Genomic DNA, 21,901 nt, shown 5'->3' with positions numbered 1-21,901 from the left:
CACACAGCAGTGTCCCACAAACAGTCATGAATTGAAAATGACCAATTTATTATTGTTTTGTTTTTTGGAGGGATCATTTTAGGCGTGTGGAGTAAGGAAACTTGCCAAGGTTTCGCCCTGCCTTGTGAGGTTGACAGATAAGGGACTTAAGGTATACGTATTATGAATTAAATATCAGATTTGGTGTACTCTCTCCTTTATTTCTAAATTTACAATTATGTAAGTACTAAATATATATAATAAATCTTGTATTTGATACAACACCAAAAAAGGTTGAAACATCTGAATGTTTTTTCCACAGAAAATGTGCCTATAAAACGTCAATAAACTTTACAGTGTATCCTGTGATGAGCTTTGAGACATCCTCCCAACATGAAAGGCACTATAAGCACTATAATGTAAGGATCATTATTAATAACGAGTATTAATATTAATTATTAATTTGTTACATAATTAATTAATAATTATTATCAATTAATAATAATAATTATTATTAATAATAAATTGCTGCAAAGTGTAGTGACTGTATTTTGTAAGCAGATGTGAGAACCCATATTGCACACAGCAATGGTTGTTCCACAGTCATTCTAAGTACCAATATACTTAGAAGACTATTAACGGAAAAAAATCCCTCCTCTTTTCAAATACTGTAGTACAATGGGATCTTTGTACCTGAACATGCAGATTTAACATCTTATTTTTAGGAGAGCAATTCTGACAATGTGAGACTGCTACCAAATGAGAAAAGTGGACACCATGTTAAGTGGTATTAATTTCCAGGACAGGACACTGGAAAGGTATTTGGAAGTAGCTGTGGAACAGATCACTGAAGCATAGTGTGTGGTGGCGGTAAAGAAAGCAAACAAGATCATGGATATATTGTTAAAGGGGATGCAGCATAAATAATAATAATAATCCTTGCATTTGATATCGCACCTTATCAGGATGCCTCAAAGTGCTTCACAGGATATACTGTCAAGTTAGGAAATAATATCAGGATATAATAAATAGTTTGGGACATGCCATGTCATGCAACTGCCAGGATGGTGGAAGGCAAACTGAATGCACCTTGGTCTTCTTTCTCCTTGCAAATTCTTATGTTCTTATGTTCTAAAGTGGAGTGATTGTGTTGTTTTTGGGCAAAACATGGCAGCCAAATTCCATACTAACAGTATGGATCTCCTCCAATCTCCTACAAACAGCTACTGAGTGAGTGGCCAATTTTATTTGGGGGACTGTTGGCCAGAACACTGGAAGAGAGAAATTCCATTCTTTTTTCAAATAGTGATATGGGATCTTTAACATCCACCTGAACAGGCAGATGGGACCTTGGTTTAAAGTCTCATCTGGAGGACTGCACCTCTGACAATGCAACATACCCCCAGCACCGCATCACAGAAAGCAATACTAAACCTGTATAGTGTTGGAGTACAACAACTTGCATTTATAAAGCACTATTCTGTAGCATAATATCGTAGAGCGCTCTATTGGGATGGCATCAGACATTCTGTATACAGTTCTGGTCATATTGGTTATTACAGAATAAGGATAACTTGGCAATGGAGTGGTTTAGTGAAGGGAAACTAGATTGATAGCTTGAACACCAAGAAAGAGACTCCAGAAACTGAGAATGTTCACACCTCAGGAGAATCTAACGGGGAAGATCTTACAAAGTATTCAAGGTTCTAAAGAGCAAGGATAAAGAGAGCCCGAATAATATTTTAACACAGACAACTATATGTCAACAACTACAGAACAAGGGGCATAGACTCAAGCTGAAAGCAGGAAGGTGAACAAACAGTTCAGTTGCAATTATTTTACACAGAGAGTTGGTGAATAGACTGCTGAGAGATGTGTTGGAGGCAGATCAAGAGGGAATTAGCGAGCCACTTGGTAAGCAATTCAACTGATGATTAGGAGAAATCGAGCATGTCAGGATAGTGATTCTATTTTTCTCTTCTTATTTCAGGACTGGTCAGATGGACTCCCGGGTCTTTGGTGATCCTATACATTCCTATGTACCTATGGATATGCTCATGACATAAAATAGTCAAGAACTGTGCAGTATTAAAGTAATACTCTCATGGTAACTAAGAGTCTAGTCCTGAAATATCCAATACTGTTCTAGCTAAAATTACAATTTATTTAGAAGTTAATCAGACTTTTTGTAAAAAAACAAACTACAAATATTGACGATTCTCACTATATGATACCTCCCAAGGGATGGAGTCAGCAATGTAGCCAGTTTTTTTTTGAAAAAAGCAATTGTGGGGATGTAGATTTATTGCACATCTTCAGTTACAATTTGATAACTTTTATTGATGTTTTTCTTTGTTTTCATTTTCTCTCCTTAACATGCTCATTTTATTCCAGATCAAATGCCAGGAGTGTACCTGCAGCATTTGTAGCAGTTTTTTTCTTAAGAGCAATTGTTTGATTTAAATAATACAATTGAATTTTCTGTTTGTACAAAAAGTGCTCAACTTTCATTCTCATGGGTTACCGCTGTAGAATGGTCACTGTACAAAAAGAAATGGACGATAATTTATTTTTACATAATATGAAATAAGGCAAACTGAAGGTTAAAATCTGCAATATTGGTTACCCATAATGTCAACATAAAGTGAAAGTATTAATTGGTGAAGGACAGAATATAAAAGAATAGGGAGAAATAGATGACAAATGGGAAATGTTTTCTTAATTTTTTTTTTAAGGAGGATCAGTGTTATCCTTTGGATGAGGTCCCCATGGATTGGAAGATCGCAAATGTCACACCACTATTTAAAAAAGGTGGAAAGGAAAAGATGGGGAACTATAGGCCAGTTAGTCTCACATCAGTGAAAGGAAAAATTTTAGAATCGTTGATTAAGGATGTGGTAGTGCGGTATTTAGGGGAGCACAATATAATTAGGCCAAGTCAACATGGCTTTACAAAAGGGAAGTCATGTTTGACAAATCTCATAGAGTTTTTTTGAGGATATTTCCAGTAAACTAGATAAGGGTGAATCAGTTGGATGTGGTCTATTTGGACTTCCAGAAGGCCTCGATAAGGTGCTGCATAAAAGGTTAGTCCAAAAGATAAGGGCCCATGGAATTGGGGGGAGCATATTAACATGGATTGGAGAATGGTTAACGGGTAGGAAACAAAGAGTAGGAATAAACGGGTCCTTTTCAGATTGGCGGGATGTGACTAGTGGAATGCCACAAGGATCAGTCCTTGGACCTCAGCTATTTACCATCTACATCAACGATCTAGATGAGGACATCGAAGTTAATATATCTAAATTCGCGGATGACACAAAACTAGGAGGAAGTGTCAACACAGAGGACAACATTAAAAAAATGCAGCGAGACATAGATAGGTTAGGTGATTGGGCAAGTAGGTGGCAGATAAAGTATAATGTAGGGAAGTGCGAAGTCATCCACCTAGGTAGCAAAAACAGTAGAGCGGGTTATTTTTTAGAAGGGGAGAGATTGGAATGCGTTAGCGTCCAGAGGGACTTGGGTGTCCTTGTACACCAATCACAGAAAGTTATTCTGCAGGTGCAGCAAACAATTAGGAAGGCGAACGGTATGTTAGCATTCATTATGAAAGGATTAGAGTATAAGAGTAGGGAAGTGTTGCTGCAACTGTATAGGGCCCTGGTGAGACTACACCTGGAATACTGTGTCCAGTTTTGGTCTCATTTAAGGAAGGATGTACTTGCCTTGGCGGTGCAGCATAGATTTACTAGGTTAGTACCGGGGATGAAGGGGTTGAGTTACGAGGATAGGCTGACCAATTTGGGCCTATATTCTCTAGAATATAGAAGAATTAGAGGGGATCTTATAGAAACCTATAAGATCATCAAAGGGCATGATAGAGTAGATAGTGGGAGATTGTTTCCCCTGGTTGGAGAAACTAAAACCAGGGGTCACAACCTTAAAATCAGAGGCCAGCCCTTTCGCACTGAGTTGAGGAAGAACTTATTCACTCAAAGGGTGGTGAATGTATGGAACTCACTACCCCAAAGGGCTGTTGAGGCTCAGTCCTTGAACATATTCAAGACTGAGATAGATATATTTCTTATTGCAAAAGGGATTAAGGGATATGGGGATGAGGCAGGGTCAGGTTATTAGCTGGAGTTAAATTAGAAGATCAGCCATGATTCAATGGCGGGAAAGGCTCGAAGGGCCGAATAGCCTGCTCCTATATGTTATCAGGTGTTGAATGGCAATCTTGTCTGCCTGTTTTTACTGACCAACTATCCTCCATATTAACCTAATTGTTGGTTGTGTTACATTTCTGGTGCAACTGGCAGCCACATTTGCCTACACTAAACCATCACTTTACTGGGCTACATAATAGCATCTCAGCTTCACATACCTGGAGATCAGAAACCACACTGAAAATGGAATTCCCCAGAATCCAATTGCTTCCACACTGTGCTCACTGATCAATTGTTTATTGAAAACATCTAACCATGGCGACTCAATGATAATGACACATCTCTTACATGTTAAGATTAAACCCAGAGAATCCGAATCTGAAAAGGAAAATAGCATATCGTCTGCCAAGCTATTCAATTTACCTGTGGCAGACTGTGATTGTGAAACATAGATACCAGGCTGTTTAGTGCTCAGCAGAGAGAGTATATGAAGCCTTTCCCTGGAAAGCAGTAGCGTTACTGATGACTAGTGTTCCAGGATGCTACCCCTTGTGAAGGGCGCTATATAAATGCAAGTTATTCTTGTTGTTGCCTAAGCACCTCGTGTAAAGCAGTTCTTTCTCCAGGGAATTGCATCACACTGACTCACAGGACCTTACCTCCGAGGCAATCTCGACAGTAATTAATATGAATCGCTCTGAGGCATTCAACATGATAAGAAGCTATACAAATAAACAAAACTACTTTTTTTATATTTTTGTAACGGAGAGGGTGGATGAAGGTAGTGCAGTTGATGTAGCTTATATGGATTTTCAAAAGGCATTTGATAAAGTGCCACATAAGAGACTTGTAAGCAAAAAAGAAGCCCACAGTATTAAAGGATCAGTGACAGCATGGATACAGGACTGGCTGGGATATACAAAGCAGAGAGTGGTGGTGAACGGTTGTTTTTCTAACTGGAGGGAAGTGTGCATTGGTGTCCCCCAGGAGTTGGTATCGGAACCACTGCTGTTTTTGATCTATATGAATGACCTGGACTTGGATATAGGGAGTTCAATTTCCAAGTTTGCAGATGATACTAAGCTAGGAAAAGTAGTAAACACTGAGGAGGATAATACAGTCTGCAAGAGGACATAGACAGACTGGTAAAATGGGCGGACACGTGGCACATGAAGTTTAATGTGAGAAATGCAAAGTGATGCATTCTGGGAGGAAGAATGAGGAGAGGCAATGTAAGCTGATGGTACAATCTTAAAGGGGGTGAAGGAACATCATATAAGTAAATCTTTGAAAGTGGCAGGACAGGTAGACAAAGCCGTTAAAAAAGCATACGGGATACTAGGCTTTATAAATAGGGGCATGGAACACAAAAGTCAGGAAGTTATGATGAACCTTTATAAAACGCTGGTTAGGCCTCAGCTACAGTACTGGGTTCAGTTCTGGGCACCAGATTTTAGGAAGGATGTCAAGGCATTGGAGAGTGTGCAAAGGAGATTTACCAGAATGGTACCAGGAATGAGGGACTTCAGTTATGAGGAGAGGCTAGAGAAGCGAGGATATTTCCTTGGAGCAGAGGAGGTTGAGAGGAGACTCAATAGAAGTTTTCAGAATTATGAAGGGATTCAACAGGAGAAACTATTTCCACTGGCAGGTGGGTCAGTAACCTAAGGACACCAATTTAATATAGTTGTTAAAAGAAACAGAGGAGGTGAGGAGAACATTTTCACGAGTTGTTTGGATCTGGAATGAATTGCCTGAAAGGGTGGTGGAAGCCAATTCAATAACAACTTTTAAGAGAGAAGTAGATAATTATTTGGGGAAGACAGGTTTTTAGGGCTATGGGGAGAGAGTGGAGGAGTGGGATTGATTTGGATAGATCTTTTCAAAGAGCCGGCACAGACACGATGGGCTGAATGACCTCCTTCTGTGCTGTATAATTCTATGATTCTATGATTTGTCTGTCAATTGTTTAGGTCAACATTATTGTTCATTTTTCTCTTGTAGGAAAATGTAATCACTATGTTTAAAATAGGAAAATTCCAATACAAGCACATAATGCCAAGTTATATGATTGCCCGAGCAGGGCTGAAGGATGCATCCCCATGGCTCTCTAGCAAATAGCAGCAGAATAACGATAAATTTACAACAATACTAATATAATTTCCATTTGCTTAGTTTTCTGCAATGTAAAATGCCATCCCTTTTTCACTAGTCTACTGTATTCACAACATTAAGTTTTAGTTTTTAATATACTTTTTTTTGTTTTGCATTTATGTTGAATTCAATCAGTTCTGACCATTTCATTTTACCCAGATTAATTGAAAGGCTCAAAAATGAAAATACTGTAGTTGTACAGACCTAAGGAATTTAATACACTCCCCTGTTATTACAGCTCTAATCCTTAGAAACCCAGCACTTTATTTTGTATAAGGAGAATGTCCACAACATGGCACAACATTTACCTGCAATATAAAAATTTAGGAGCAGAATTCTTGTAACCTTATGAAAGAGAGCACTGATACCAAGTCCTGGAAACTGAAGACAAAAGAGATTTCCATGTCCTTTTTGTTTTTAACAAAATGTTAGTGAAAGAATTAATGTATCAGTCTGGAATGCTCCTGCTCCAGGGCTTGTCAGTAACAGGATCAGTGATGGAACTTCAAGAGTAAGCAAGCAATACCCAGCTGAAAGGTTTGATTCTGGATCTCCTCAGAGTTTCGCCTGTAGAGAGAGCAGAGCCCCAAGTTCAAGTGAACTGCTAACATAATTGATCTGAATGCTCTTCAGGACAGTGTCCAAATCAATCAGACACTGCAATGCTTAAATTTAGCTAACTTGATATAGCATGCTGATCTGGAATACTGAGTGAGTAACCATGTGTCAGCCCAGCTCAGTGAGAGTGACCCAACCCGCGTGTTAAAATCACTCACTCACTAATTACATGGTTCTTTGTGGGACATCGCAATCGGCTGCTGCATTCCCCGACAAAATGCACAGTCACACTTTAGTATATACTCTAAAGTGTAGTAAGCTGAAAAGTTGGGCAAATTTCCTAACTCCACACGCCTATTTTTACCTAGTAGTAAGTAAGAACCCAGTTGTTGAAAAAAATTATATTAATAAATAATAATAATTTGGTCACTCAATCTTCGACTATTTTATGGAACACTGCTGTGCACAATTGGCTGCCACTTTCTCCCATCAAAATACACAGTCAATTCACTTCACAGTATATTCTGTGAAGCACTTTGAGACGTGTTGAAGACATGATAAGGTGCTGTATCAAATGCAAGGATTATTGTTATTATTACTTGAAATGTTACGCACTAAATATGACCAAGAAAAGAGGGGAAGTGGAGTCAGAAGAGCATTCCTCGGCAAGCAATAGCATTACTGGCACCTTGCCACTGGAAACAAGCAGCTTGAAGTGCAAACTGCATTTCCTGCAGAGAAACCGATGGACGTATCGTCGACTCCCGAATTGAGATTGTCTCAGAGCTGAGGTGCCTTGAATCAGTGTGATGCACATGCAATTCCCTGCAGAAAACACTGCTTGCACGAGGTGCTTAGGCATCAGTAACGCTGCTAATACTTTCCGAGCAAAAAATTTCATCAAGCCCCATATACTCTCATTGCTATGTATCTGATGGCACAGTATCCATGTTTCACAATCATGCGTCTGCCCTGGGTAACTTCAATAGCTTGGTGGAGAATGCGCTGCTTTTCTTTTCACATTCAGATTCCATAGGTTTATGTACATGTGCAATGTGCATGTGAACATGTGCAATCTGATTAGGTTGCCTTGGCTAGATGTTTTCTAGATGTTTTCAATAAACAATTGATCACTGAGTACTGTATGGAAGCAATGGGATTCCAGGGTATTATATTTCCAGAAAACAAAAACAGAATTCGCTGGAAAAACTCAGCAGGTCAGGCAGCATCTATGGAGAAAGGAAAGTGAGTCAACGTTTCGGCTCCACGACCCTTCATCAGAACTGGGTTAAAGAGTTGTTAGTGATGCAGAACAAAGGAGGGGATTGGAAAAAGCTGGGGAATAGAGGTGTTAATAATGCAGGAAAAAAGGAGAAGGGGAAAGAACTTGCAACAAAGCAAGGAGAGATCTATGTTTTGTGTTTTCGTTATTTTGTGTTTATATTTTAATTCACTGCCACTTCTCTTCTAGGAATGCCTATCTTGAAGAAGTTTTGCTCTTCTTTTCGACTTGACCACTTTTTCGCTCCCTGATTTGTTCTGCATCATTAATAACTCTTTAACCCATCATCCCCTGCCCTCTACCCCATTTTCTCCTTTGTGTTCCTTGCCCTGCTTCCCCCCTCTCTATTAGCCCTTAAAAGTCTCTCTCTCCCAGTATGCCCCAGTTCTGACAAAAGGTTGTGGATCTGAATCGTTGATTCACTTTCCTTTCTCCAGAGATGATGCCTGACCTGCTGAGTGTTCCCAGCGACTTCTGTTTTTGTTTTCAGCTTTCCAGCATCTGCAGTATTTTGTGTTCTATTATATTTCCAGTGTAGCTTCTGATCTCCCAGGTACGTGAAGGTCAGATGCTATCATGCAGTCCGCAAAGCTGTGATTCCAGGTGAAACACAAATATGTAATGGGTTGACACAGTACAGGTTTAGGAGACAACCCTAACACTAACTTCATTATATTTGCGATGGATGATAATACTGTGTTGTGCATCTCACTCTAGGCAGAATCTATCAGGGCCATTATAGAAATTATAGCATAGGACCATTTGGCCCATCAAACCTTGGATAGCGCTAGCTCACCCAATGAAGCTAATAACTCGAATACTAATTCCTTGCTCTTTCTGCACATTCTTTTCTATTGTTTGTCTCAATAGGTTTAGCCAATTCCCTTCAAATGTTTGTATGGTCTCAGCCCCACCACAATCACTAGTCGAAAGAGAAAGGAGTTTCTCCTGGTGTCCTGGCCAACAATCCCTGAAATAAGATTGGTCATTTACTTCATGGCTGTTTGTGGGCCACTGCTGTGTGCAAATTGACTGCCGAGTTCACCTCAAAATACACAGTAACTGCACTTTGCAGTAAATCTCGTGAAGCTCTTTGAGACCCTGTCCTAATGGGAAAAGCATTATATCAGATATTAGGATTATTTTGTTTTGTGGCAAACTATTCCATGTTCTAACAAGTTTCCTTTAACTTTCCCCATAATTCTTCCAGTGACAATCTCAGTCAGTGATTTAAAAACCTTATTTTTCAGTAATTGATATTATTCCAATAGGTTGCACAATTCTGAACTCACCTAACTTCTGAAAAATGAACTTGAAATGCTTTAATGCAATGTTAACGTTGATACTAAAAAATATTGGTCTTTAAAGGTTTTTCCAAACTGAAAAAAATAAAACAATATTTAATATTCATATTATACTCATCGTGTAGATATGTCAAAAGTCTACCGCAAATTGGAGTTTATCTTGTATGTTGGGTTAACAATCTGTACCTTGGGACGTCCTCCCGACGTGAAAGGCATTATACAAAAGTAATTTGTTGTTGCATGCAAATTTGGATCTCATTGTCAGAAGACATGGTTGAATCAGAAAGTATCAAAGCATTTAAGAGGAAACTCGATGGTTTCACAAGGGATAAGGGAATAACAGACTATGGGTGAGGTTGGAGAGGGAGGATTATGATGAGTGGAGGTTCATGTGAAGTATAAACTCTGATTCGGACGGGCAGGGCTGAATGATCTATTTTGGTGCTGTAGATTCTGTGTTTGGTTTGGTTCTTTTGCTTGACTGAAATAAAAACCCCAACAGATCAGCACTTTGCCTCCTTGCTGATACCAGTGCAGTCCGACAGCAGACTCCCATAGAGATGTGTTCTGACTCTGTGCTGCTATTTACCTTCCAGGCTAATGCTACACAGTGATATTCTTTGCTTAAAAGAACAGTTGTACAAGTTTTGTTTAAGCACTGGATGCTGGGGTGCGGGAGGAGAGAGGGGAGTCCAACAACAATCACCTACTGTGATTTGAGCATAGAACTAGCGTGCTAGCATTTACCTTCCAGCCGCCCTCTCTGTGGAGTTGGGATAAAATAGACAGAAAGACGTACCATGAGCAGCTGCAGCAGCAGCACCAGCAGAAGCAGCAGGCATTTGAGCCGCGGTTGCCAGCAGCCTGCTGGGCCTGTGCAGAGCCTGGCATCTCCTGCTGCACCGAGGTCTGCCGCTTGCGCATCTCCATCCGCTCCGATCCCATGGGCTGTGGAGGGAAGGAGAATGTGGTCAAGAACAGAGAATGAGGGAGAGAGAGAGAGAGCTGCAAAGACATGGATACTTCACTGCTCTGAGACGCTGCCCCACAAAATTTCCCCCAGAAACTATAGTCAATTCACTTTACAGTATATTCTTTGAGACGTCTCGAAGACGTGATAATGAGCTATATCAAATGCAAGGACTATTATGATTATTACCCCCTGTAAAGGGTGTGTTATAAATGCAAGTTGTAGCTGTTGTACTTTACAGCTGAGGATTCACAGGACTTCACCATTTCTTGAACACAACCCGTGCCCCGTAAGCAAATATAACAATCTCGGACAATGAGGATTCGGGAATAAATTAGGTTGTGATTTAAAATGCATTTAAAACCAATACACAAAAAATTTATAAAGAAAAGTTAATATTATAATATGTGTGATCTTTGCTCTACCTACGTCACATCACATAGGCAATATAGCATAGTGGGCATCCAAATTTCTAATAGTCCTAATCTTTTTTAAATTGTAGGTAGTTCTGTTAAATTGAGGCAATTTTTCATTTTAACATTATGATTTCTGATTGTAATTTCTGTATTGTATGATTGAGATTTTTCTGAATATATTGTGATTTCTAATTCAAAGACTAATTTCTGAGTCGAAGACTGTAGTAGTTTTCCTGGGTTTGTAGTTTCTCACCCTCAAAGTTCCTTTCCATTTTGCAATATGTTGCATAAAGATAAATAACAGCCAGAACATTCTGGTGAATAAAATGCTCAACAGTATCCAGAAAAAGTTTTTTTCAAATGAACTACAGCTTCCAAATTAAGACTAACTAAGAATGTTCCAAAATTCTACACAATCTTAAATTAAAAAGAAAATGGTCTTAAGGCTAAAACCATGAGAAACTTCAAACCTCTGGTGTGTTAAGTACCTTATCAATGTTATCTGAATTCCAATTAAGTTTCATTCCCACAGGTTACAGAATAAGTTGCAATCATTGCATCTGATAGAGCCCTTTCACATCTGGAACACACTCAAAGTGCTTCACCGGATGTACTGTGAAGTGGAGTGGCTGCATATTTGAAGGCGAACGCAGCAGCTAAATTGCACACAACAACGTTCCACAACCATGAAACTCATAACCGATTTTATTTTGGGGTTTTTTGGCCAGCACACTAGGAGAAACTTCCTTCTCTTTTTGAATAGTGCCATGGGATCTTTAGGTCCCAACCTAGGGCTTAAACCCACAACCTTCTGACTTAGAGGCAAGAGTGCAAACTATCGAGTCTGACACACATTTTAAACCCATTCTTCAAACAGGGCGATGTCCTACATATTCACAATCCTGAGCAGAGTGAAATCTATCATTGACGATTTCCAAGAAAATAACCCTTATTCAAAATGATTTGTCCAATGGATTTAGAGGAGAAATGATAGTTGGGACAGCAGAATTACTATTCACTAATAGGGTTGGCCAAAAAACCAACTGGTGAAGAAAAGATAAAGGGAATCTCTTTAAACATTGCAACCTGTGTGTGATTGTTTCCTTCAATTTCATACCCTTCTGCATCTTTCACTTGTTTCTCATGCTTTGTGCTTCAGTCACTTCGCTAGATCCACAGATAACAGTCATCTCTTGTTAGATCTTCTGGTAAACAGAAATCATTTGTGCTGAAAGACACACAACCCACACTTTTGCATTGTTATGGTCTTCAGAGTATGTACCGAAGGAGTAGACATGGAAGAGGTCTGGGATATAGGCATTTGGCATTGTGGAGTCCTGTAGCTCAGTGGTTAGAGCACTTGCTTTGCAAGCGAGAGACCTCAGTTCAATTCCCGGCAGGGCGAAACCTTGGGCAAGTTTCCTTACTCCACACGCCTAATAATAATCCCTCCAAAACCAAAAACAATAATAAATTGGTCATTTTCAATCTACGATTGTTTGTGGGACATTGCTGTGCGCAATTGGCTGCCGCGTTTGCCCACAAATATATAGTCAATTCACTTTATAGTGTGTTCTGTGAAGCGCTTTGGGACGTCCTCCCGACATGAAAAGCGCTATATCAAATGCAAGGATTATTATTATTATTATTGTATTTCTAGGGTGATAAGGACATTATGTGTCAGCCTGGATCAGATGATAGTACTCTTCCCTCAGAGAGTTAGAAGGTTGTGGGTTCGAGCAACATGTTGGAATTTTGAGTTCACAGTCCAGACTGATACTGCAGTGGAGTGCTGGGAATGTGCTGCATTGTTGGAGGTGCTGCCCTTCAATGATATGTTAAACCAAGGTCTGTCTGCCTGTTCAGGTGGATTTTAAAGAACCCATGGCACTACATGCGAAGAAAAAAGAGTTTCTCCCGGTCTTGGCCAACAATCCTCTAAATAAACTTTATCATTCACTATGCGGTGTGCAAATTGGCTGCTGTGTTTGCTAACAAAATACACAGTCATTATATTTTACAGTAAAATCCTGGGAAGCACTTTGAGATGTCCTTCTGACATGAAAGGTGCTCTCTCAAATGTTAATATTATTAATAATAATTAAGATTTTCATACTCAACAATGTTTTGGGTAAAACTCCTTTAATGTCAAGCTTTGGCTAATGCAAACATACAATAATTTACTTCAAAATCAAAGGATCAAATGCTTCCTAATTGGTTTATGCAAAACAAGCAATGCAAAAGGCTGTCAGTTAATTAAGATTCATATTTATCGTCACTCTCCATAATGTGTGAGCAGTGGAGAAGCAAGTCTGGTTCACCCTCCAGAGACCTCCCCTCTTAATGTCTAATTATTGTTCATTATTCTAATTAATGAAGAGTAAATGATTTAAAAACAATGTACAAAAGGTTGGCTCACAGGTGCTCCTGGATCAAGAATTTACACATTGTATCAACTGTAGTCTGTGGTTCTGGTGGCAGATATTCTAACCCCTGAGATGCATTAGAACAAGTTTTGTTTGCTTTTCTTTTTGGCTCGCAACATCAGAATAGGCCAATCAATCTGAAATATATTTCCACATAGTAGACTGTTAGAACACTGCTCAAAATAGAATTAAATCGATGTATCAATAGTAATATTTTTTCGAGATATTTCCTGAGTTTGAAAAGAATAGGAATGAAGATCAGAGATCTTGTACACCATGGAACATCAGAGTACTTGTCCAGGAAGGCTCATACCACCAATTAGGACTTTGACTTGCAGTCATATCTGTGATGTATCTGCTTCAGTTGGTAGCACTCTTGCCTCTGAATTCGAAGTCTGTGAATTCAAGCCCCACATGGGAGGGTGGGGTGTGGAGGGGATTGAATTTATATACTCTAGGCTGCCGCTCCAATGCAATGCTGGGAGTGTGTCGGTCACATTGTCAGAAAATTTGGGTACATGATTAGGTGTCAGCTTGGCTAGGTTCATAGCTTTCTGCCTCTGAGGCAAAATGCTCCACACTGGGTTGTACATAATATAGGCTGATACTCCAATGCAGTCCTGGGGGTGCTCTGTATTGTTGGAGGTGCTACATAAAACTCAATAATAATAATTTGGTCACTCAATCCACGACTGTCTGTGGAACACTGCTGTGTGCAATTGGCTGCTGCGTTCGCCCACAAATATACGGTCAATTCACTTTACAGTATATTCTGTGAAGCGCTTTGGGACGTCCTCCCGACGTGAAAAGCGCTATATCAAATGCAAGGATTATTATAATACAAAACCTGTTCAGGTATCCATTAAAGATCCCATGCATTATTTGAACAGAGAAAGTAGGTTCTTCCAGTGTCCTGGCCAACAATCCACCAAATAAAATTGGTAACTCACTTCATGGCTCTCTGTGGGACATTTCTGTGCACAAGTTGGCTCCTGCATTTGTCTACAAAATGTAGTCACTGCACTTTTACAGTAAAAATCCTACACATAGCTTTGAAATATCCCCTCAACATGAAAGGTGCTATATTAAATGTAAGGAATATCATTTTATAGTCTTATATTATCTAATTCTCTAAGTGTTTTGTCTTTAGTTACTGTAATCCTGGCTTAGTTACTGGGTTTCCCAGAAATGTCTCCTCAGTGTCAGTTTAACCCTAGGGAAATCTGACTTACATCCCTCCTAGGAGGATACCGTGAAAGGTTGAGTTAACCATTCAGATCTAAGCTTGTGATGCTATTTGGAAATTTATGTTTATTCCTGGAGCAATAATGCAATACAATACAATTTACATTTATGTAGCACCTTTGATGTTAACAGGATGTCTCAAAGCGATTGAGGGAGAAGAGAATAGAGGGGTACGGGAGAGTGCATTAGGAGGGGTGGACACTCTCATTGGGATGGACTAGGTTAGGCTGAATGGCCTGCTGTACAGTCTATGTAAGTCTATGTAATATTGTACATAAAAATATATTTTTCTGACCAGAAAGCAGAGATTTAATGGTGCAGTACCAAACTGCTCTGCTTTGGTAACAGATTCTAATATATTTAAAGTAACAAGTCTCAAGTGAAACTCGACATCATCAAGAGATTTCTTCCTCCGCAAAAGTTGTGGATGTACCAAACATCAAATAGAAAGGAGCTGGATGAATATCTGATTGCGAAGAGGATTGAAAGTATTAAGGAGTAAGATAGACATATGATAAAAATAGTCCTTGGAATACAATGTCTCTTGATGTAATAATAATCCTTCTTCTTAGAATTATATTGACTGTAACATGTTAGGGTTGAATAATGTTGAATTGATATCCCAGCATTTACTTAAGATTACCTTCAGTGTGTGGAAGAAATATATTGAGATTCATCTTGTCAAGTTTTCCATTTAGTTATATGTGAATCATAAACTCTGAGAGATTAAATACATCCGGTAAAGTCCATAGTCCAAAAATACACAATTTCTGATGGTACGCATGGACATGCTGAACTAAGTGGGATATTCTCATTCCATACTTTGTCCTCCAGTATTTTGCACTTGAAGGGCACTGCACAGATCATTAGTGTACATTAGGTAAGGGCTTTTTATGTACTGCACTTCCATCAATAAAGGCTAATTTACTCCACTGGGAGAAATAGCTTTTACATTTCTAAATCAAGAACAGCTGAGCCAAAAATACAGATTTGCTTTCATGAATGGTTTCCATTAGGGGTTAGTTTGGATCTATCTATAAGACACCATATGGTGGCGTTCTGTAGTGTATTAGTTAGAGCACTCGCCTCACAAGCGAAGGGACCCGGGTTCGATTTCCAGGCAAGGCTAAACCTTAGGCAAGTTTCCTAACTCCACACGCCTCTATTTACTTAGGAGTCATTGGAAATCCAGTTGTTAGTCAATTGGTGAATTGCTTTCTGGAGGTAATAATCCCTTTTTTAAAAAAATGTGGTCACTCAATCTGCAACTTTTGTGGACACTACCTTGCGCAATTTACTGCTGCGGTTCGCCCACAAAACATGCAGCCAATTCACTTTAGAGTCTATTCTGTGAAGCGCACTGAGACGTCTCGATAACGTGATAAGGCTCCATATCAAATCCAAGAATTATTATTAAATCCCGCCACTAGACTTTTACTACTCCAACAAAACAATCCCAGCTTTTCAATACTATAACCTCTCATCCTTGTAGAATCCTAGTGAGTCACTGCTGTATCATCTTCATAGCTGTGATGTACTTTGTATAATTTGCATTCTCTTCTGTATGCCACAGGTCACATTGACTTCCAAATGCTACTTCACTCAATGAAAGGCATCTTTTGACACTCCCCTGAATCATCTGTGATATTTTTGAACCAACGCCAGGAACCATCATTCTAATTGTTCAGTGAAGATTTACAAATTACGAAAAGGCAGGTTTTTGTTAGGAAATCATTATAGACACACAATTTCTACATTTTTGTCATCTTGCAGAAACACAAATACGTCACTTTTTATGAATGTTGAATATAACCTTTACAGTTTCAATTGCTACTTAAACAGCTATTTGTAAAGCACACAAAAAGTAATTCACAAATTGTAACACACAGCCTTTAGAAACATGTTATATTCCTTGGGGCTAATTCTCCTGTCATCAACAGATCTTGGGGGGGCAATCATCTTTTTTTCCACTTTTAGTACATTTACTGACATTGGCAAGAATATATGATGACAATCCCGTGAGAAGCTCGCACTCCCATGACTGAAATAATTTACCTGCCAGGAAAAACATCAGATGCACTCCCCTGTCAAAATTGGTAAACTAGTGAATAACCCTTTTGATGCTTCTATCTCATGCAATCCAGACTTGGGGGTTGAAAACAGTACTTGTCAGGAGGAAAAGAAATGTAGCTGGAGATTTTTTCTCTGAGACAACCCACTTCACAACCTGCCCCCTTTGCTCAGCTGGTTTAGTCTTCTACACATCCCTCATTCCCTCCACTCCACCATCGGTGGCTGTGCTTTCAGCCGTTATGCCCCAAAACTCTGGAACTCTCTGCCTCAATCCCCCTACCTTGCCCCCTCCTTGCCTGTATTCAGATCGCATCTGAAGATCTTCTTCTTTGACCGTATCTACTGTCACCTCCCCCCTCTCTCCACCATCATTAAGCTCTCCGACATCCTACTCCAATGAAGGGCGCTATATAAATGCAAGTTGTTGCTGAAATATTAGAGGTTCACTGGAGAAGAACCTCTCACATCTAGAGGCCCTTTTCCCTCTGCAAGGTGTCATTTATCCTGTTGTATTACTGATAACCATTTCCTCAATCCCACACTCTGATTATATATTTTTCATAATTTTATTTGTAAATAATAACATTTGCATTTGATATAGTGCTTTATCGCACTGTCAGAATGTCTCCAAGTGCTTCGCAGGATTTTACTGTAGGTTTCAGTGACTGTATATTTTTGCAGGTGAACACATAAATAAATAAACACAATGTACACACAGTAATGTCTCACAAACAATCACAAGATGAATGACAATTTCATCTGGAGGATTGTTGCCCAGGTCTTTCAAATTATGAAGGGTTTTGATAGAGTCAATAGGGAGAAATTATTTCCACTGATTGGTGAGTCAATGACTAGAGGGATTCCATTTAAGTTAGACTGAAAATGAGCAAATGGGGAAGTTCAGAGATTTTTTTAACACACAGAGAAGTTAGGATATGGAATGATCTGCTGGGAGCAGTGGTTGAGGTAGAATCATATTAGCTTTCAAAAAGGAACTGGATAAATATCTAAAAATGAGTTACCTACAGGGGTATGGGTAAAAGGCAAGTAAATGGGGCTGAAAGGAATGCTCTTTGCCAGCACAAACAATGTGCCAAATGGTTTCATAATAAATCAAGAGAAATTCCTTCCTCTTTGCAAATAGTGTCAGGGATCTTTAAGGTCCATCTGAACAGGCAAACAGGACCTTGGTTTTATGTCTCATCCAAAGGATGGCATTTCTGACAATTCATCCCAGCACTGCAACTGAAATGTTAGCCTAGACTGCGAGCTCAAAGTAATACATATACTGTATGCGGTAAAAAATTGGAGAAATTGTACTTTATTGATAAATATGATCATCGATGCTAACTAAATAAATATGAATCCCTTCACTTCAATATTTAATGCTGCCTTTGATAAGAATTGCATTTGAGATATAAACAAATAAATCATCCTAAACAAACTGAACTTTACAGTCTACATTTACTGACATTCACAGGGTCGTGAATGCTAATTTTAGAGCAGATATTGGGAAATATTTCTTGATACAGAAGTTAACAGCTAGAATGACTTACTAATGTGGTAGAAGCCAGGACTTGTATTGATTTAAGAATACAGTTATAATTGGAAGAGATAAGGTTGGAATTTTGGATGAATGATGAATTAAACAGACAAATCTTCATCTGAACCGCTCTTGTGATCTTAGAATAAACCACACAAGTAGTTGCACACATTCACTTACAAATACATTTTAGAGTGATAACCGGTGGAACACTTTGAGACATTTTGAAATTACAGGTACTCTATCAAATGCAAGGTTTATTTTTTATTTAAGGTTTATTTTTTGTTTTGCATAAATTGTTTGTTCATAATTTTAAACAAAACAGCAAAATCTAAACACAATATCTCACGTCTAAAGGGTGAGATGTATCTTGAATATTATTCACAACACTAGAGTTTTGATTCTTTTATGCAAATCACTTTTGTTGCCTTTCAGTGTGCCTTTGCTCTATCTCTTTCTGATATACTACCAAACAATATATGGCTCAAATTGGTAGTATAGAAGAAAGAGATGGTGCAAAGGGACAGTGAAGGGTAACAAAAGAGATTTCCATAAAAATAATCCAGACTCTAGTGTTCTGAGTAATATTCAAGATACATCTCACCCTTTATCTTGTTTATAATCCAATCCAATGCAATTTACATTTATATAGCACTTCTCACATCAGCAGGAAGGTTCAATGTACTGAGGAAACCAATTTTCAGGGAGTTCTTTCCATGTTCATCACTCTAGGAAGCTTTCCTGCTACAACTGTATCTTTAATGTTGTCTTGTTCTCCATTTGCATGAATTAGCCTGTCCCAAGCAGCCACAATGTCAAGGACTAAGAGTTGCAAACAGTCTACTTCTCTCAAAATCAATACTTTGTTAATGGAATCTCTGCCCTTAGGAGATTATATCTGTGACAAAGCTTCCTAGCCTCTGGAGGCTCCCAAAATGCAATAATAATCCCAGTCCCTCTTACATTCCACACTCACACACAGAACATTTTCATGATATTCCATTGTATGATATGTTCGGTGCAAGAGTTTGACTCACAACCATGAGCAGTGAGCCTCTCTCCACAATGTGGCATATTCGTTTCTGTACCCCATCTTCTTTTCTAATTTTGCCAGCTGGAATTTCATTGCCTCCAATTTCCTTTGCTGATAGTGATCTTTCCCTTGTGTGAAGGCATATACTAACTCCCCCCACCCCCAGCATACACCACCACCACCACTGGTGATTGGTGGGGAAAGGGTTTGTGCACTATTTGGACAATCTCAAAGGTCAAGCAAGGATTCTGGGGAACTAACAACTATGTCCTCAACAACACCCCCACCCACCAACACTTCCTCCATTCACATCATATGAACCACCTGAATAAGCATTTAATTAACAGAGTGAGATTAATTAATGAAAAGACAATATTGTTATAGAGGCAATGCAGCAACTAATTTATGCCAGTGATATCCTACAAACAACAAAGAGATGAGTATCTGATTCATTTGGATTTGGGGTGAATTTCATCCTACAGTCAACTTTCCATTCACCATGCCCCTCAGTTCCCACCCCCAAATCAGGTTACATGTTTTATGCAAATCCCTTTTGGTGCCCTTCAGTGTCCCTTTGCTCTATCTCTTTCCTCTATACTACTAAACATTATATGGCTCAGATTGGGCTTGGCATCCTATCCAATGAAATTTACATTTATATAGCACCTTTCACGTCAGGAGGAAGTTTCAAAGCTACGAGGAAACCAATTTTCAGGGAGATTCTATCCATGTTCATCAATGTAGGAAGCTCTCCTGCTACTATTGTATCTCTACAGCACTCTTGTATTGTTAAGCACCTTGAGGCATCCTCCTGACATGATAGGCGTTCTAATGAATATAAATTTGAATTGTATTGTCTGGATGAGATGGTCCCATCTGCCCGTTCAGGTGGATTTGAAAGACTTCCATAGTACTATTCAAAAAGAGAACAGATTTTCTCCCAGAGTCCGGGCCAATAATTCCCCAGATAAAATTAGTCATTCACTTCATGGCTGTTTGTGGGACATTGCTGTGTGCAAAGATTTGTCTGCCAAGTTGGCCTACAAAATACACAGTCACTGCACTTCACAGTATATTCCGTGATGCGCTTTTAGATGTCTCCTAATGTGAAACCCTATAAAGTGCAAAGATGAAGTATTATTTAATTTAGATCAGATCTGAGTTGTTCAGATCTGCAATGCATTGCCTGAAAGGGTGGTGGAAGCTGATTCGATAACAACTTTTAAGAAAGAAGTAGATAATTATTTGGGGAGGACACATTTGCAGGGCTATGGGGAGAGAGCGGGGGAGTGGGATTGATTTGGATAGCTCTTTTCAAAGAGCTGGCACAGACACAATGGGCTGAATGGCCTCCTTCTGTGCTTTTTAATTCTATGATTCTATGATCAAAAGGGAATATAAACCAAGATAACCAAGAGAAAAACTCTTTCACAGTGAGCAATTGCAACATTTACCTGAATCACAAGAAAGATGTGACCTAACTCAGACAATAAAGGGATGTTGATCCAGAAATAATGTCTATAATGTATTCATTTTTGATCAGTCAATAGCTATATTTTCCCCTACTGATTGAAAATAGTGGGTGGAATAGCTCCCGCATTGCACAATGCTAAACCTTTATTACAACAGTTTTATTTTTTCATGAAGAGGTCTGGTGACGTGCATTTTCTAAGTAATTTAATCCTTTGATTTACTAGTAAAGTTAAACAATTCTCTTCAGGTTAATCAGCATTTAACACATTAGCAGTTAAACCAGAGAACCTCTGTTGTATCTGAATCAGCATAATAATTGTCTGGAGTGCTATCTTCTGTTATTAACATTGTATAACAGGTCCCTAAATATGGTAACATTGGCAATGATAACATTATAAACTGTATATTGGCATAAAATTCTGTTGAGCCTCTATCTCTGTGTTGCCACTAATGTAATAATAACTCGATGACTCAATCCCTGACTTTTTGTGGGACACAGGTGTGTGTAATTGGCTGCTGTGTTTTTGCCCCACAAAATATGAAGTCAATTCACTTTACAGTATATTCTGTGAAGCGCTTTGAGATGTCTCAATGACTTGATATAGCGCTATATCAAATGCAAGAATTATTATTATTATAATGGATATCACAGGATAACAAGATTGGTTTGGATGAAAATGACCCTTCGGCCCATCTGATCTCATCCTTCCAGATCACCTACCCTACAGTTCCCCCATCGCAGCATCAAGCTGTCTTTTGAATTAGTTCATTGTCCTGGCAAGAGGCTCCAAAGCTATCTTAAAAGGCAATAAAGCAAATAAAGTGTCCTATCTCATCTTCTTCTCATAAAAGAAGGGGGAAGTAAGAGATAGCATTCTTTTATTAATGGGTAAGCTTCACTTCCAAAATGAAGATTACAATTTTTTGACAAAGTTGAGATCAGGGGGAAGGTTTCCCAGTTGTAAATTAAATTATTTCAATCGAGTGAATCAAAAGCCTTCTCTGCATGTGATGGAATTGTTAATATTAAAAGACATTGCAACCCTCACCTTACACAAATTCCATTTAACAAGTCCACAAAATGAAAGCCAAACACATCAGCAGCACCCACAAACTTTAGAATATTTACCTTTTGAAAGAGAAAGATCGATATGAGAGCTCAATTCTGAAAACTGAGAATTCCCATATATGTGGTAATAATAATAATCCTTGCATTTGATATAGCCCCTTATCACATCATTGATAGGTCTCAAAGTGCTTCAGGGAATATATTGTA

General features: G+C 38.9%; 1 protein-coding gene across 3 annotated transcripts in view; it reads right to left on the bottom strand.

Moving 5' to 3' along the window:
• rgs20 (regulator of G protein signaling 20) overlaps positions 1 to 21,901 on the bottom strand; it is a 42,929-nt gene that overhangs the window by 7,756 nt on the left and 13,272 nt on the right. For all 3 annotated transcript variants that reach the window (XM_042332084.1, XM_042332085.1, XM_007905919.2), the window contains exon 2: positions 10,246 to 10,394. In XM_042332084.1, the coding sequence (XP_042188018.1) occupies positions 10,246 to 10,391 (146 nt within the window). In that variant the 5' untranslated portion in view covers positions 10,392 to 10,394. The remainder of the gene's footprint in view (positions 1 to 10,245; positions 10,395 to 21,901) is intronic.

The sequence above is a fragment of the Callorhinchus milii genome, unplaced genomic scaffold (assembly GCF_018977255.1).
Source record: "Callorhinchus milii isolate IMCB2004 unplaced genomic scaffold, IMCB_Cmil_1.0 Scaffold2, whole genome shotgun sequence".
Taxonomy (NCBI): Eukaryota; Metazoa; Chordata; class Chondrichthyes; order Chimaeriformes; family Callorhinchidae; genus Callorhinchus; species Callorhinchus milii.
The sequence above is the reverse complement of the archived record's forward strand: the minus strand, read 5'-3'. Positions and strand labels throughout refer to the sequence as shown.